Source organism: Zosterops lateralis (assembly GCF_965231275.1).
Source record: "Zosterops lateralis genome assembly, chromosome: 12".
Taxonomy (NCBI): domain Eukaryota; kingdom Metazoa; phylum Chordata; class Aves; order Passeriformes; family Zosteropidae; genus Zosterops; species Zosterops lateralis.
In genome coordinates this window covers 5,966,060-5,984,016 of record NC_139772.1, presented here as the reverse complement: position 1 = coordinate 5,984,016, position 17,957 = coordinate 5,966,060, and the positions used below count along the sequence as shown (strand labels likewise).

General features: G+C 41.0%; 1 protein-coding gene across 1 annotated transcript in view; it reads left to right on the top strand.

Moving 5' to 3' along the window:
* Nucleotides 1-12,434, top strand: part of WWOX (WW domain containing oxidoreductase) — a 479,405-nt gene extending 466,971 nt beyond the window's left edge. The window contains exon 9 of the mRNA XM_083869921.1: nucleotides 11,138-12,434. Within this exon, the coding sequence (XP_083726047.1) occupies nucleotides 11,138-11,326 (189 nt within the window). The 3' untranslated portion in view covers nucleotides 11,327-12,434. The remainder of the gene's footprint in view (nucleotides 1-11,137) is intronic.
* The last annotated feature ends 5,523 nt before the right edge of the window (nucleotides 12,435-17,957 follow it).

Below are 17,957 nucleotides of genomic sequence, written 5' to 3'. Positions count from 1 at the left end.
GCATCGCTGGCTGCTTTTTATTTGCTAGTTCACTTTTTACTGGGAAGAAGTCGAAAGTAACATAAGCCCTGTGATCAGTCTGCAAATGTGAATCCCATCTCCCTTTGTGACATTCAGGGTGGAAGCCCTGCATACAAATCATTACTACTTATTTTTGCCTCTGCAGATGTGATTTTATTAAATGAAAGGTGTAACAAGAAGCCCAGCATAGGCAGAAACCCTTTTGCCAAATAGCTCTGTGTGTTTAGCTCTGTGACTGCTCTCCAGCAGAGCTGGGAAACCATGCAAAGATATTGATAATTGATTCAGTTTTATATAAGTTAAAAACTAGCTTTTCCCTCCTAGTGTGAAGGTAATGGGTTTTGTCTGTAGAAAGATAATAATTCTATGAACCATTTCTACGCCCTCTACTAAAGAATAGTACAGCTTGCACTTGAACGTAATGCCCGTGTCAGCTCAGCTTTTTAAACATTCATCTTAAAAGAGTCTTCAAGGACTGGAAAGAGATCTTCCCCAGACACCACACTAAGTTTGAGGAACTTAAAAAGTCATGAGGATCCTGTCAATTAATGTGTTTATTCTCATACGCCTGCTCTGGAAAAAAACATCTTCAGACATGAAAGCTGTTTTCTTTCAATTAAAAAGTTGTCATTGCATTTAGTTTTCATAGATAATGGAGAAGGGATTTTTTTTTTCTTCTCTTTACTGTACTGAGGGATAAATGAATATTTTTTTACTTCTTACCTTTTTCCTCAGAGTAATCTTCATTTACTGCATGGAAAAAAAAAAAAAAAAAAAAGAAGGAAGAAGAGAGCTAAATTGAAACCTTGTCTCCAAATCTGTATGCAGGAGGTGACTTGATTTAGAAGCTTTAGGTAATTTCTTTTTTGTTCACAGTCCTTCAGTTGAAAGGCTTCCACAAACAGTGTTACAGCACGGAAGGGAGGAGATGGAGAAATTTATCAAGCTATTTATCAAATTATTTTCACAGTCTGTCAAAGTCATAAGCATGCTGGAAAAGAAACATAAAGAGCGTGTTGAAACAGAGGAGCACGTCTGAGTGAGCAGCAGGACTGCAGCACAACCAGAGACATGGGGACTGCTCTTGGCTGTGCCTGCATCTGCCCTCAAACCCTGCACTTGTGGTATTAAATCCAGGCTTGACGGATTATGGACTGAGAAACTGGAATAGAAAACATCAAAACTGACCCAGTGGAACATATTCCTGTCCATGGCAGGGTGTTGGAACTAGAAGATCTTTAAGGTCCCATCCAAAACGAACCATTCTACAGTTCTGTGACTCTGTGATCACTAAGCAGAGGGAGAGGTCAGAGAGAAGGGGATAGACATCCCCTCTCTGAGACTCTGCTGAGATTTACAGTTGGGGATGGTGTGGAATCTAAATGGTGCCCATCCTGGGAGGGGAGTGAATCACATCCTGAGATGGGACCCTGTGCTTTGGAGAAACCAGCCTTGGAATGTGCATCCTTGGTGGCAGGTCTTGGGAGACACCACTGGCAAAGCAGAGGGGAAAATAAACAAAAAAACAACTGAGAGTGAAGGAACCAGTCTAGTAAGAAATCTTTAATTTCTAATGAGCTTTAAAGGATTTGAGAGAGTTGATTTTTTTTTTAACAAACCGGTTCAAGTACATGCCTTCAGATTATAAAAGTACCTGAAATTGCCTAGAATATCAGCATGCATAGCTTGTTAATATTTACATATATTTACATGGGAAAACAAGAGAAAGATCTACAGTTATTTACAGTCTACATAGGAGAAGAGAAAGGCAGCATAATTGTATTTCCTAAAATACAGTAGTTGAATAGTCAGCACATGCATATTAAGATATATTTGCATGATAGAACGCAAATGTTTTAAGACATACCTTTTAAACTCCCTATGCTAAGGTATAGCATAATAAAGGTAATTTTTTTGTGTTTTGTTTCTAGTCTATTTGCATCAAGTGCTTTAAAATGTTCACTAACACAGCGGCAGCATTATTTACCCTGGCAATTAAAGCAACAGTACACACGATAATTTCCTACTAACTAGCAACAAGCTGCTGGTGAATGAAATATCTATTGTTTCTCATTATCCATCGACCAACATACAGGGATCTCTCCTTGTAAAGGCAGTGCCTAAGCTATCACCATTAATTATAGAAGTAATATAAATGAGACTCTACAGTATGTACTAAATGAAATATTAACAAGACCAGTGTCTTTGAGCCTGAAAGATGCACTAACAGGGCACACTTTACAGCAGGCTATCTATGAAAATCACACATACATAATACAGGAGTGCCTGGCTTACAGCTCTAAGCCTAGACTTTAGAGGCCTGTTTGCTAGATCTGTATTATTGCAAAATACATTCCCTTAATTAGTTTCTGGAAGACAGAGTTGGTAGTTAGTTTCATACCATGATACTTCCCCATCATAACACCCTGTGGTTTTTCAATGCATTGAACTGTGTGTGTATGTGCATATATGTACATGTGTATCAACAGATGAAAAATAGACTTTATCCTTAAAACCTAAACAAACAGCTTGTTAAATATCTGTCCCAAAAGGTCACTTCCTTAAAAAGCAGTCTGGTTTGTTGGTTTGTTTTTTTTTCTCCACACATGTCTGAAATAAAATTCAGTCTAAAAAATGATCTGTGCAATGAAGAAGAAGCCAAATATCAGCATTGTGATGATATTCTTTGCAATAATACATATGAAAAAGTCTAAATTTGAACTAGTAATAGTATTAAAAAGCTATATAAATATATACAGCATATACAGTACCGTATGTATACATACATTTATATAAAGTATATATATAATTAAAGTACAGCAAAACCATAAAACATTTCAATTCAGCATAAGTTAATAACAGAAGCGATTTCAATGAACTCTCATCTGGGTATGCCCAAACATCAGTCAGACCAGTTCTGATGATTTAGTTGCAGCAGTGTGTCTAATCTCCCTTTTTTGGCAGGATATGTTTAGTGTCAACAACCTATTTGCTCAACTCTTTAAATTACCCTTGCCCAGAAGAATCCACCTTTTGCTGGCAGGTTGTGTGTCTCAGGAGGATTTCCAGTCCTCCACAGGATTTCCAGTTTGACTGTGGCCAACGAGTTGTGATGGAATTGGTATTTGTGACGGTGTTTGTATAAATGTGCACCACAGAAGGTGAGCTGCCATGGATACTGAGGTGTGAGCAGCCCCCAGCAGTGCTGAGATACCCAGGGACTGTCCCTGACACACTCTTTGCTTCTCACTCCACTGGCCAGTGCTGGCACACAGGGCAGGGGCAAGCGGTGGGCTACAGTCTCATTTCTTCAACCTGATCTCACCCTTACCCTGTTGCTCTCTGAAATGAAAATCCATAATTTTCCTCAGGGATTTTTCCCCAAATCTAGAAATGAGCAGAATGCTGCATTGCTTCACTGCTCCATGCCACCTTGTGAGAAGAAAAGATCATAGACATTTGCATGCAGTGCTCAAAACTGCCATTTCCGTGGAGCAATGATGTCTTAAAAGTGTAAATCAGGTGTGAACTGGAGTTCAGTGGGCAGGAGAAGGAATTGCAGCCCTGATGTGCCTGGAAATGTGGTGTTGATAAAGAGGCCTGTGAGGAGTGCTGCTGCTCCTGCCCTGAAATGCTGGTGGAGCAAGGTAAAGCCACAGGCTTCATTAGAGTTTTTAGAGCTTAAGGTGGCTCTCTGTCAGCCTTGAAACATTTTTCAGAAGCTGATTGTGGACTTTAATAAGATTCTGGAAAAGAAAGAAATACTGTACTGCCTGTGGGAACCAGCTCCCTTCCAGGTGCTGTGGCAAAAGCATTTAAGTTGCACAGTCTGGTGTTGTCTGAACCATTGTGTGGTTTTAGCTGAGATATCCCTGAGGGGCTGGCAGATAAAATACCAGACCTATGGGAAATATGTGCCCTTCTGAAAGACAGCTGTGGAGCACGTGGGATATCTTGAGGCAGCTCAGATGTCTCAAGATCCATGTTAGGCAGCTGAATCCCACCCCTGGTATGCCATGATGGCTCTGCCTAGCATATGCAAAGGGTGGGAGAGATGAATGCATGGATCACCCTTTCAGGGACTGTTTCCCTCTAAAACATCCATTTTTTAGTAACTCACTGTTGTTTTGGCTAGTGAGAGTTTTACCAAGTTCTATGTGAGCTGGGCAAAAGAACTGGATGAGAGAGGGAAGACACTGGAACAGGACCCATAGCAGCAGACAGCTTCACAGGTTAAATAATTAAGTTTATACAATAGAGAAAAATAGGCATGATTTTAAAAGATAATTACATTTTTGTCAGCTACTTTGCCAACCTTGTTCTACATCTTCTACACATTTTAACAATGGTTTATAATATAACACTTTATACTTACACAGTGCTTTTCCAAATTAAGTGTGAAAGCACTCCATAAATCTGAATGACTCCTCACAACACCCCTGTGAGGTGGGTAAATAAAAATACTCTCCCCATTTTTTAGCTGGGAAAAGTGAGGTACATGGAGTTGAAGTGACTTGTCCAAGCTCATTAGGGAAGGAAAAGTCGAAAAGAGGAAAACAACCCAGTTCTCCTGAGTTGATGTCCTGTACTGTATTTTTTTTTTTTTTCTCCTGTGGAATAATTGCAGAAAATCTGTTTGATACAGGATGTTGGAGGTTGGAAGTTTTCAAGTGCTATCATTGCTGTAATTGAGAACATACGGGGGGGTTGCATAACACAAACAACATGGTGCATTATCAAAATACATTTATTACAATGGACACGATTTCTTTTGCAAAGTTAAAACCCAGAATGTAAGTTAAATATAGCTGCATATACTGAATAGTTGAAATAATCACTAGGTCTTAATGCCTCAGCAGTTGAAAACAAATCCTCTTTCGTGAAATACTGCAGTTTCCTTACTCAAAGAACATAGCACCCTTATCTCCTATAATGTATGTAAAGAATACTGTAAATGTGTAAGGGTCTTAATGACACTAAGAAAAGTTACAGCTTGAAGCCAACTATGCTTTGCAAGTAGAGAAGCTGATGGAGTTTTGAGTCTTTGTAGTTGGGAATTAGTTGAAAAAGGAATACATCAGAGGGGAAAAAAGCAGACCTTATAGATTTTGGTTTATCCGTTGTATTATCTTCTAAGAGATGCTTTGCTGGTTTAATTGTGGTGATGGGGGAAGGGGAGGTGGTTGAGAACCTCTGGTTTAGATGTGGTTCTGTGAGAGCTTTGAAAGGAGTGTAAATACAGTGTCAGTTCAGGTCACGTTTTCCTGCTGGCACTTGGGTGGAAATAGGACCTGAAGTCAACTGAGCCCAATTTGGAGTTTAGATCATATTTGGCAGCTCCAAAGTTTTATTTTTTTTAGCTGCAGATATGATTTCAGTTTCACACTCTCCCAAAATAGCAAAGGCAAGTCTCAATTTCATATTTCCTTGCTGAAAAAGCAATCAAGGAATCCTATTTTCTTACAGGACGTTAATACATACATATTCTGAGCGTTATTCATGAGATAGCTGTGCATCTGGGATTCTGTGAGTAAGAGGACTGCAGCAGGAACTGAGCAGTTCTCCCGTCCTCTCACAGGCAAGACTAAAACTTGTTCACTCTTTTGTTGGAAAAGAGATTGTTCCTCACAGCTCTGAGTTATCCCAGCAGGAAAAGGAGCAGAGTAACACCTGACATGGAGAAGTGGCTCCCTCAGCTACATCTGGCCTCAGCCATGGGTGATATCACCAAACAGCTCTTAAGATTGCTCCTAAAAACACTTCAGATGCTGAGGAATCCTGGAAGTTGAATGAGGACATGAGGATTTTAGATCCTAGTGTTTAGATGTGCTAGTGGAAGAGGTCATTGTGTTCCACGTTGTTCACAAGGACTTGGGCTTGATAGGAAAAAGGAATAAGTGTAGTTTGAGAAAGCTCTGCACCACAATCCCAGTTTGGGGGCTGTAGCAATACCAGGAGGAGACAAATCCATTCTGAGGGCAGTTTTCTCCCAGCTGCCCCCAGGCAACACAAACCCCACTGTGCCCAGCCCGAGCATCAGCATCAGGGTCACAACAAGCAATGGAGCAGATCCTGCTCCAATCTGGAGCCCCTGAGAAGGCAGCAAACCTGTGCTATTTCCCACCAGGTGGAGGTGAGGCTCAAGGAATGTCACTTTAGGGTTTGGTTTGGATAATGTGGAACTGATCGTTCTGGAAACAGATTCTGTATAATTTTATTTGTTATTCCAATGAGATTTTATATTTTACTTCAAATCAGGAAAATGGCCACTGCTGAAGAGTTTTTCCCTCTAAGAGAATGAACTCTTCAGGGTGCTTATCAGAGACACAGAGAAGGTACAGAACATCTCACGGGTTTCATATCTGGAATATGTTCATACTACCTTGGTTGCCAGGCTGGGTCAGTGGCCGGACTCAGTGATCTTCCCCAACCTTAATGACTCCACGGTTCTACCTCACACTGCTGTGTAATGAGTTATTCAGCTGTAAATGGTATGCTCACAGTGCCTTTGTGTGGGTCTGATACTTAACTGTTAGGGATGTGTTGGCTTTGTCTAATAGTCCTGATATGAATAACAGGAACAGCCTGAAGAGTTTTAAGGACTTGCCTTTTTATTTCACTTGAGCTGCTTGCTTTGAATCTGGCCCTTGTCACAAATACTCTCCTCTCATGTCATTTTGAATTCACCTCTTTCCACTGGCCATCTTTTAAAATGCTCTGTGCTGATCTTAACCTCAGGCTACCAAGATAACTGGCCTTTATCCTTAATTTTTCATAAGAAAATAAACCTCTCCTTTTCAAATAAGCTGATCCCATCTCCCTGGCAGACAATGTTGAGTGCTCTGTGCTCTTAACAGAGTTTAGAGTGGATCCTATTCATTCATAGTTGATAAATATACAGATAAGTTATGGCTTTGTTTCTATTATTTATATGCCTGGAATGTAAACTTGCTTCAGAACAAAAGTCTAAATTTAGAAAATAAACATGCATTTGAAGGTAGACAAATCTAAAAACTAAACATTAACTGTGTAATATGTTTTCTTATCAGGAACATAAATGGTATCTCAGCACACTAACAGATGCATTACATATATTAATGAGGGTTTTACCATGTATTGTATCTCAAGAACCCCCTTTCTCTTGCTGTTAAGATATTCAATATTAATTTCCATTCACTGCCATCAGTTACAGATTGACTGCGAGCAGTTATGAAATAAATGCCTATGAACTAGTAGCTACTTAGTATTTTCAACTCAACAAAGGATTTTAGAAGGATGGATAATTTAGATCTTTGAGCCTCAACTATAAATAAACAGCAACTGCTGTATAAATCCCACCCTGCTGCAGAGGAAGATTGTATTACAAAACTGACAAATGATTTGCGGAAGAGAATGATGAACCCTTATTACTAAGACACTCTTCAACTTAATCCAAAACAAGATTCCCGGGTAATTTTACGTGCACTGGGAAGATTGATAGCGTGGTGCTTGCCCAGCAGCTTTCAAATGTTTGACTGGATCGGAAATGGCATTGAGGCATGATTAAAGATTCAGTTGGGCTTCTCACAAATTCTTTATCCTGTGTATTCATTATTGCAACCCGCTGCCTTTGTTGCAGGTTAAAGAAGGCTGACCCCAGCTCTGGTGATTAGCACCCTGTACAACTGATGGACCTATGGAAAAAAAAAAAATGTTTAGGTTGCCCGACGCTTTTAGCATTGTTTATCAGCTGAAATTGTTGGGAGGGGGGGCCTTAATCACAATGGATCAGGGAGAGCCTGTGACAACTGACAAGCTCATTGTTTAAGACATTTTTTAACGAAGTTGTTAACATTAATTCTTTTATATAGTACTCTAATCTTCTTCAAATTATGTTCTGACATGGCACAAACCGCTTGGCATTGAAAGTCATTCAACAGTGATTAAAGTGCTCTTTTTATTGGTTTAAGAATGTTTCATCCTGTATCAGCAGTATGGAATTGTTTACTAATTAGATTCCCTAACATCCTCTGCTGTTGTATGCTGATGATATGTGAACAGGAAAGCTGATGAGCAAAAAATTAAAACTTGTTACTAAACTGTCATAAGGCCCAGCATATAAAGATGTCATTCAAAGGACTGTGTTCATAAGGGATAAACAATATTTGCTGAGAAACAGAGCAGCTTCTGGCTAGCAGTGCAGGCAATTTGCACTTATCTGCAGCTCTGGTTCTTCTTCTGGAGGTTTGTGGGATTGTAGATGCAAAGAAAGGATTTATGCCTTGCAGACCTTCCCATTCAGCATGGCTAAAATGAGGCTTCTAGGCATCCCACTTTAGGCAGGAGATTGGGCTGGAGACCTCTTGATATCCCTCCCATCCCAAAATGGGATTTGATTCCTGTGACTCTGATGCTCACTCCTGTCTGTCCTTGGGCAGGTCACTTAGGCAGATCCTCAAGTGTCTGCAACCAGCTCACAAAGGAAATTAGGTGCTTAAATGGCTCTGAGAATCTGGGATTTACCTTCTGTTACATAGTTTTGCTGTCTGAAGCATTCTCTTAGGGCTTGATGAGTTCATGTTTGTCCATAATTGTGAGATACTAAAGCTTTACCCTCTGCCAACGAAGGGATAAATACGACTGCATTTCTCTTAAGTAATAAGAAAGGTACTTTTCTTTCAATGATAGAACCATTGAATTTTCTTCTTCCAAAACAGCCAACATGATTGACACATTTAGAAAGAAGTAAGGATACACACAGCCAAAAAAGCAAATGGCACGTTGCTTACATCCAGTTCTCGGCAAAACACTGGAGGCATCGCAAGATAAAGTGCTTTGGGCTTCCAGCCACATAATCTTTTATCACTTAAAGTAAATATCCTATGCTCACACAGGGAAAACTATTCTCTTCTTCTGGAGTCTAGCTTGTGTCAATGCTCAAGGTATAAAGCACTGCTATTGTGCTCTGGGACGTTTTTCTGCCTGCCGAGGGTTTTGTTTAAACATCGTCAAATTCGACTCATTTGAAAAGATAAATTATTGTTTGGGTTGGATTTTAAACTGGCTCTGATAAACTTCCATTTTATGAATTAGCTGAATTCTGTTAAAGATAGCCTGAGTTTAGCTTGGCTGGACAGATGCTTTTCAGCAATAGCTTGAGGGCTCTTGCTCTGCATTGAGCAATTCAGTTTAATTTTACCTTTCTAATGAAAGTCCAGTTAAATTTCTTGAAAAAAAACTAATAACAATCTTTAGGGGCTTTGAGACATTCTAAACAGCTGAATACAGTGATCATACCTGTACTGTGGAGCTTTATAGGATAGTTGAAATGAGTATAGAAATTTTATTGTTCTCTATTAATATTATTTTTAGTAGAACTCTTTTCCATTTCTGCTACCATCTTTAAGATACTTTTTCTTTTTTAAAAAAGATACTGGCTTAATAAGAGGATTACTATGTATTATACTAACTTTAAAAATATTTTGGTCTGTTGATAAATATACGCCTTTCAAAATACTTAATACAGACAGTTTTGGTTTACCTTGTGATGGGACATCATTTCTAAGATGTGGAGTCATCATTATCAGTTTAATCCCATCTGCTGAGGAAAATGCATGTCTTCCAAACAAATATTCACTTCTTTGCTGCTACAAAGTTGAGATGCCTCAAATAAGGAGAACTGGGGCTTTTAAAACTGCTTCCTATCCTTGAAGGATGAGAATGCAAAGTAGAGTTCTTCTGCAGGTTGACCCCCCTAGCAGCACCCTGAGTTTCCTTGGTTGTGACAATGAAAAAAAAAACAGGAGTGGAGGAAAATCACAAGAGATTGAAGCCTGTTCTCTTTTCCCATTAAATTATCTTAATGCGGCAACAACTAATTTCTCTTCATTTACTTTTTCAATTGCACTTGGCAGCCTCTTTATTCTGATTCCTATCAGCTCATAATTAGTTACCACAGAAAGGACTAAGATGTACATAAATAATCATAAGATGCCAGATAAACTCTATCGGTTTTAAATTAGTGTTGTGTTTTGCTAATGCGCTCTCACCTATTATTTTTAATTATAGTTTACAAAGCAAAATAGCTTCTTGCCCTCTCCCCAGCTGTTCTGGCACTGTGCTTTTAGTCTGTGCCAGGGAATAGCCCATTGCCATGCCCCAACCCTGTGGCCTCCATCTGCAGGTTTTTGTTGGGATAACTCAGAGAAACCCATTCTTCCTGTTCAAACATAAGTTCACACTTAGTATTTAAATAAAAAAAAAAAAAAATTAAAAAAAATTAAAAAAAAAGGAAAGGGAAAGGAAAAAGAAGAGAAAGCAAGAAAGATTAAAAAATCCCTTCTGATCCGCAAAAACCTCTAATCTATCCACTCCATTTCTTAAAGCATTTGAAGACGTGAGGAATGGTTGTTACAGAACAAAACTCCACTGGAAAGCCTCATGTCTCTGCAGAACCAGCCCTGTCTCTGCCTGCAGCAGACAAATGCTCTCACAGTGACAACTGCCATGGGGAGACTGTTGATCCATGGGCAGGTTTGGCACCAATCCCGACTGCACTTTACATGATAGGTCTTAATTGGAGTGCCCAGGTTAATTTTGCACAAGAGGTTTAAAAAACCCAAACAAACCAAATCCATCTATCAGGCTGTGTTGAGGGTTGGGATGCCCGGGCATATGGTCAGTGATTTCTGTGATGCAAAGGGAAGTTTTGAGGTGCTGCTTTTAAACCTGGCTCAGCTGTTCTGGTGTCTAACACCGCCTGGGCAGCCCCTGCCACCAATCCAGGTGTTTACCAAAAAGGGGCAAAACACCTGAGCTTGGGACTGTGGTTCAGTATCCTCTTTTTCTTTTCTTTTACTCTTAGAGGAAAGGAAAAGAAAAAATAAAAAAGAAAAACTGAAGTGGTTTGTAAATAAGTGTTTAAGAGGGCAGGGCTGCAGCCTTGTCACCGTGCAGGTTACTCTGCCAGCTACGCTGCTTTCACCAGCGCTTGCACGAGACATGGCTCCAAAAAGGGCTGTGGTTACAATTACAACAATAAATGATAAAATATCTCTTTATGCATTTATATGCTTTTTTGCTTATTTTCTCTCTCTTAATTTTCTTTTTTTTTTTTTTTTTTCCTTTTTAATTGCAGCAACAAGGAGCTGCCACGACCGTGTACTGCGCGGTGGCGCCGGAGCTGGAGGGCCTGGGCGGGATGTACTTCAACAACTGCTGCCGCTGCCTGCCCTCCTCGGAGGCACAGAACGATGCCACAGCCACTGCCCTCTGGGAGCTGAGCCACAGGCTGATCCAAGAAAGGCTTGGCAGCCAGGCCAAATAGCAGGGAGCTCCTGGAAGGATCAAAACACGCGGGGCGTGCACGCGCGCTCAGAAACTGCCAACGCTGGAACCTGTCCAATCTTATCATCTAGAGGGTTTCCATGTACCTCAGATACAGATTAACCGGTGTTAAATGAAATAATAGCAGTCACAACATAGTGAAAAATGTTAAGTACTGGTGGGAGGTGGGGAATACTGCGGGTTAAAGGGACAATGCGGCTTCCCGGGGCTTAGTTAGTCTCGGTTCTCTTTCTTTTGATTGTAGCCTGTTCAAAGTGTAACCCAAGGAGGCACCTTTTGTCTTATTTTAGGAAAGCAATTCTGCAGATAATTTCTGTTGTTTTGATTAATAGGTAGGTACGTAGCCCAATATGGGATTTCCTCCTTATTTTGATAATTACTGTCTGTTAGGCTTTAGGTATTGATTGGGAGATGGTAGTTTTGTTGATTCTTTTTCTCTACAAGGATTTTATTGGGTGTGGCAAATCAAAAGATTATTGAGGAAAGAAATCTTTTCTGCCTTTGACTGTTGGCTGAAAATACATCTGCCTGTCTAGAAAAAGAAGGTGTGGGAAGACATCGGAACAGTAATGACAGTAATGGTAAAGTCACAGCTAATTAAATATTTCTGGTGTCTTTTTTTTTTTTTTTTTTTTTTTAAGATTACAATAAAAGATATGTTGTAAACCATTCCCTAAGTACTGTCGAGTTAGCAAAGATAATGATGTCTCCTTAAGAACACACAGAGTGTAATCAGGGGTTTAAATGGTATTTCCATCCATTTCTCAGTTCACAGTTTTAAGGAGTTGTTTTTTTTTCCTTGAAAGTTCACAGTTTCTCAGTTCTCCTGATACTGTATGCCATTCCAAATCTGTCTTTTTTTTTTCCATTTAAATTCAATAAAACAACATGCTTGCTTGAATACCTGAAGAGAAAGTTTGTCTCATTTCTGCAAATGTCTTAGTTCCATTATTTTTAGAAAAGAAAACTTGAGGAAAAATAAAGAGCTTCTTGTTGATGCCAAGAAAACGCTGTTTTTTCTTGTTTCTTTCTGAGTTCATTTTTTGTATTTTGTGCTTTGTAGCTGTCTTCATGCCAGAAGGTTGTTCTAAGCCATCCTCAGTCCAGCATCACATTTTCTGTAGACAGAATATAAACAAATAAATAGAAGGACACATTGTTAATAGAAGTTTATTTGATCCCCTTATTATTTCTGCTTTATTGTTAACAGTCTGCCTTCCATGATTTTTCTTGTCTGCAATCACAGTGCAGTGGATTAGTTGCTGAATAGGAGTTAAAGTCAAGGCTTCTACCCAAGTGCATCCTCAGCTGCTCCTTCCTTTTCTGCTTCCTTACCTGATGCCTCAGTCTTTCCTAAAGCAGCAGTAAAGAATATATGGCCTTTTTTTATCCCTGCTGTGCCACCTCTGTAGCAACAGCTTCAGGAGACAACAAATCCTGCCCACTCATCTTCCTCAACTCTCTGCAGCCCCTTCCCCAAGGGCAGCACATCCTGCATTGAAACATTTGGTGGAATAAAGAAATAAAAGGGGCTATTCCAGAAAGAACAGCACCTCTTTTCAGCCTTTTGCAGAGTAAAAAAAAAAAGTCTTTCTTGTCTCCTAGAGATTTTCTCCAGTTTGTGCTACACACACCAGATGCTGGTGTAGTGCAGTGTCTGAAAATTCATGGGTTGAAGGCTTTGCAAGTTCAGGCAATGGTTACAGCCAAATTCCCTGTATTATGTGGAGTTTAACTGGGGAGAAAAAGTGATTAACTCTTGTCACCTGTGCAGCAACCTCCTCACACACATTATTTTTCCCTTTCACAGGCAGACAGAATTACTCTGGTATGACACGGGCAGTGTACCACTGCAGAGCTCTGCTCTGGAGCCTGGCATTGCTGGGTTCAGGAGAGGCACTAATTAAGTGATGCTGGGAGCTCTGCACTCCCCTGAAGGCCTGGGCCTCCTGCTCCATTTAGGCAAACATTAATAACCTGTAATGAACCCCCTGTCATTCCTTATTGCTGAAATATTGTTTGCTTCTGTGAGAATTCAGTACTTAGGGATATTGCCTGCCTTCCTTCAAAGAATATCTGTGCTTTTCCTCTGCACCCCACTCTCTATTTTAGTGTTACAAGGTAAAAGCACTTTTAGTGTTTGCATACTTTTAGTTTTGCACTAGTATGAGGCAAGCTAACCCCTTCACTGAGTTGTTTGTGTTCTGGTTATTATTTATTGACACCAATGTATTGCCCTGTCTAGAATTTCACTGTCATAATTTCCTCTAATGCAGATAAAATTATTTGCTCCCTGCTTCTTTCTTTCTTATTTTTTATTTCACTCTGTCATTCTCAGTTTCTCTTTTTTCCTCTCCTTTTTTTTTTCTCTCCATTTTTCTTCTTCCACTCTCTGTCCTCCTCTTTGTCTCTCACTCTCCTGTGTTGAGATAGCCAGCATAAAAGAAGGCTGTTTCCAAATGAAAAAACAAGACACCAAGCTGTAGAGCCCTCATTTCTATTAGAAACACTTGTGAAAATAATTTTTTCTCGCAATCTCAGTTTGGTTTCAGCTCAGGAGGGATGTGCAGGGAACATTAAAAAAGGAAAAGCAATTGAAAAGAAACAGACTCCAACCCCTCCATTTTAATATCCTAGATGTGCCTAAGTCATTGGCTTTCAAATATATTTTGGTGTAAAATTTGGCACATTTACAGCCGGCCAGATTTATTTATTTGAGTGGCTTACATTTTTCCGGTTGATTTACCTGAGGCAATGTCTGTGTGAATTACTCCACAATGCATTGACTCCAGTGTTCATTAAAGGTAGTTAAGTGATCCTGTGTCTAATATTAAAGCAAACCCCATTAACCTTAACTAGTATCATATCAGCAAAACAAAAAGAACTGAATAAAGCAAAATAGATCGGGTATTTATAGTTCTTGGAAAAGATCCAGCAAATTCACATCAAGCTCCTAATAGTCCTAATAAGCACTTGCTAGTTGTGCCCGTGAAGAAGGAGGAGGCTGGTTTAGGGCTGTGTCTGAGGCAGGGCTTGGGCCCCGCAGGGTTTGGGAAGGGAGGTGCTGGCAGCCCAGCATTTCCCACCCACGCGCTGCAGGGCGTTGTCCCACCCTTTCCCCCCTGCTTTCCTTCCAAAGTCAACATTTCCCATTTTAATGGGGATATTTTGACCTTATATTGGTGCCCCGTATCTTCAAGCCTGTGTAGGTGAGCGAGCAAAACGCCCTTGCTGGGATTGAAGAGCCAGAAGTTTTTAGGGGAAGGGAGGTGCCTTTTCAGCCAGTGTCAGCTTCCACTGCTGTCCATTGTTCTGCCAGACAGTCACTGACTGCTGGGACTTCTACTTGCCAAATCAGGTAGAGGTGAACCAGCAGAAACCCATGCCAAATCTTGACTTCTTTTATTTTTCCTTCCTGCTTTTTCTTTTGACATCTGGGAGACAAATCCCAGATATTCTCAGACCAGGTAGGGCTTTTTATTAGAGAAGTCTTTCCAGCAACACTGCAATAATTTGACTTATATCAAGGTTGAATAACTCCTTGTCAGGTGTTAAGCTCATGACCTTTCAAGCCAAACACACTTATACTAACCAGTTTACCATTGGAATGATCAATATCTTGTAAGTGAGAAAGTCTAGACAGATCTTATTTTGTCCTTTGGTATCACTTGTGGCTTTGGGATTGATCATTATATGTGGCTGGGGAAAAATTGCCTATACATTTCATGCTCTGTATTTATCTTGACAAGGTTCTCTAGGATTATATTTTCATAATCTGAATGGCAGTGGAACAGCTGCTCAGACTGTGCAAGCCCTTCTTATCAGGCTGAATTTAAGCTACGGTAATTACTCTTTCTCCTTATGTATTTCTTTTTTAAACAAGCGTGTACTATACATTAAAATGTATGGTTGGGGCAGCAGGGGCCATGCTGAGAAGCTTGGAAAATGCTGCTGAAATGTATTTCCTTCCACACAGTAGCTGATGTAGGTTTGTATTTTATTCTAAATATAAGCCCATGTCTGAGCACGAGTGGGCTCTGAAGCAGGGTCCCAGTCTATGGAGGGAAATGTTTTATTAACAAATCTTAGAGTCAAGATTCCCTGAGACTGGAGGCAGTTTAGGAAAGCTAGAATAGCCAATAGCAATACCCAGTAGTAAATGCATGACTGACTGAAACCTTCAACTGATCCCTTTGCAAAGAGAGTCCTTGGTGAGTGAAACCCACGCCCAGGGAAGCAGCTGAACCATCCCCAGGGCCACGGGGACCTGCACAGGCTTGGGAGGTGCCTGAGTGACACAGGGATGGAAGCACTGAAGTACAGCAGACAGATAGATGGGTGGCTATTTGCTGGTGCCCTTTACTGTGGGACAGAGGAAATGGGAAAATAGAGAGGTATCATGGAGAGAAAGAATGTGCTGCTTTTCTCTTGAGGTTTTTTTTTTTCTTCCCTACACTGCTAACTGTGTTATTTACTAGATGCCTTCTCTGGGCTGTGCTTTTTCGTCTCTCCCCCACCCCTGTTGCGTTTGCAGAGTACTTTCCAAGGGGTGTTTTGTGAATTAGCTTCATGCTTTAAAAGAGAAGATTGCTCTGGCAGAGAACAGCATAGTTGTAAAAGTGTCAAGGTGTTATGAATGTCCGGATGATAGAGCCCAGTTGTTATCTGCTGGGTAGTGAGGGAGGATAGCTAATGATGTGCAGCATGTAAACCGTTTGTTGCTCTAATCCATCTGTGTGGAGAGGAGTGAAAAAGAGGGGCGAAATCCTGGGAAAATTACTTGGACAGCTGGAGATAAAGTGTGTACTGATGGAGTCATCCAGAGGTAGCTGTCAACATGAGCTGTGTTTGCATATAATCCAAGCGATGCACAATGATTCCTTTTGGTACCGTTTTTTTTATGGGGGGTTCATGTGTCTGTGCACAGACCTTAATTACTATCCAGTATCTCTTACCAACTGGGCTCCAGTTTTAAGTGAGGAATGTGATTTTAATCAATTCGTGGCTGGGTGGTGGAGAGAAGTGCTACAAACAGACCAAAGCAAGACATATGGATCCCTTTGGAGGACCTGAATTAAATGAGAAGCAGTCATTTTATTAATTCTGCTGTGTTTTATAGACCTTTTATATGGAACATTAGCCATACAACTTCACTAGCTAATTAAAAAGGGCTCTTATCAATTTGCTGGGCAGTTGCTTATGGAGGGGGGGGAAAGAAAAAAAAGAGAGGAAGAAATAATATTTTTTTTCGGAGTCTCAGAAAATCATTAACCTTAAGGGGGTACAGAACAGACCACCAAATGCCTGGTGAGACTATTTGGACTGCTTATCTTCACTCTTCTAAAAGAACTGTTGTAAAAACTGGACATTACACAACACTTTGAGACTGATCTGCACCGTGCGTGTTGTTCATGTGGAAACTTTGCACAGGTCTGGTGCAGTGCCTGCAGATATGTGAGCACAGTTTGAGAGGAAGGGCAGGACACACTGGGGAAGGCTGGGGAAACTGGGAATACCTCTCTGAGTGCAGCCCTCTGAGCTGCTGCCTGTGCTGGACGGGACTAGGCTGAAGCCACCCCAGCACCTCCATTAGCAACATCACAAAAAAGCAATCAGTAGGGACAGAGAAAAGCCTTCTAAACCCTTTGCACCTCCATAAGCAGCATCACAAAAAAAGAAATCAGTAGAGACGGAGAAAAGTCTTCTAAACCCCTTCCACCTCCATAAGCCCTCACTTTACGCAGCGTATTGGATTTTACAGGCACAGGTTCTGCTGGGAGCTGTCTGCCGAGCACACAGTTAGCAGTGATTGAACACCGGCGTTTTTTTTAGCATTTTGACTTAAATCCAGTGTAAACTTGTGAGTGAACTGCTGGCCTGGGCTGGGTCTCTGGTGGACAGCAGTCAGCCGTGCATCACAGGCCGCGCAGCCACGGAGCGCCCGGACGGTGCCTGCGGGTCACAGTTCAAAGGAAGCCTGAAATTTCACTTCAATGGATCCTGAATTACTTCTCATCCCAGGGAAAGCTTTACTTCTGTCCCTCTCTTTTCTCCCAGCAATGAGCCGGCGTGTGGCTGGAGAAGAGAGGAGAAAGGGAGCCGGTACTGAGACCATCTCACATGTACCTGGACTACAAACAAACCAGTATTTTCCTTCCAGCAAAGCTGTTCCTTTAATCTTTATGAGCAGGAGAAATTCATGCATTACAGAGGCACAAAAACGAGAAGGGAAAGGCGGGTGGGAATAGTTGCATTAGAATTAAGTCCTGTTTTTAATATGACACCTGTCAGACTTATTGTTAAAAATACGGAGAAAGGCTCCCTTCAGAAATAATAACATTGCAGCAAGGTTAGTTACACACAGTGAGTCCTGTCAGCAGCCGCAATTAGAAGTTGTTTACCACCCAGAGAAGTAGCTCAGCATCATCGGGGCTGCACAGACCATCCGTGCTGCCCCAGCCCCATCCCGAGGCTCGGGAATAATCCTCCCTTCCAGCCCAGCCCCATCCTGGGATGGGAGATTCTTCCCTGCAATCTCACCGCTGTCCTAATGACACCATCACCCAGCCAGGGATTAAGTGCTGCTTTGCAGTCAGGGGCTGGTGTCACCA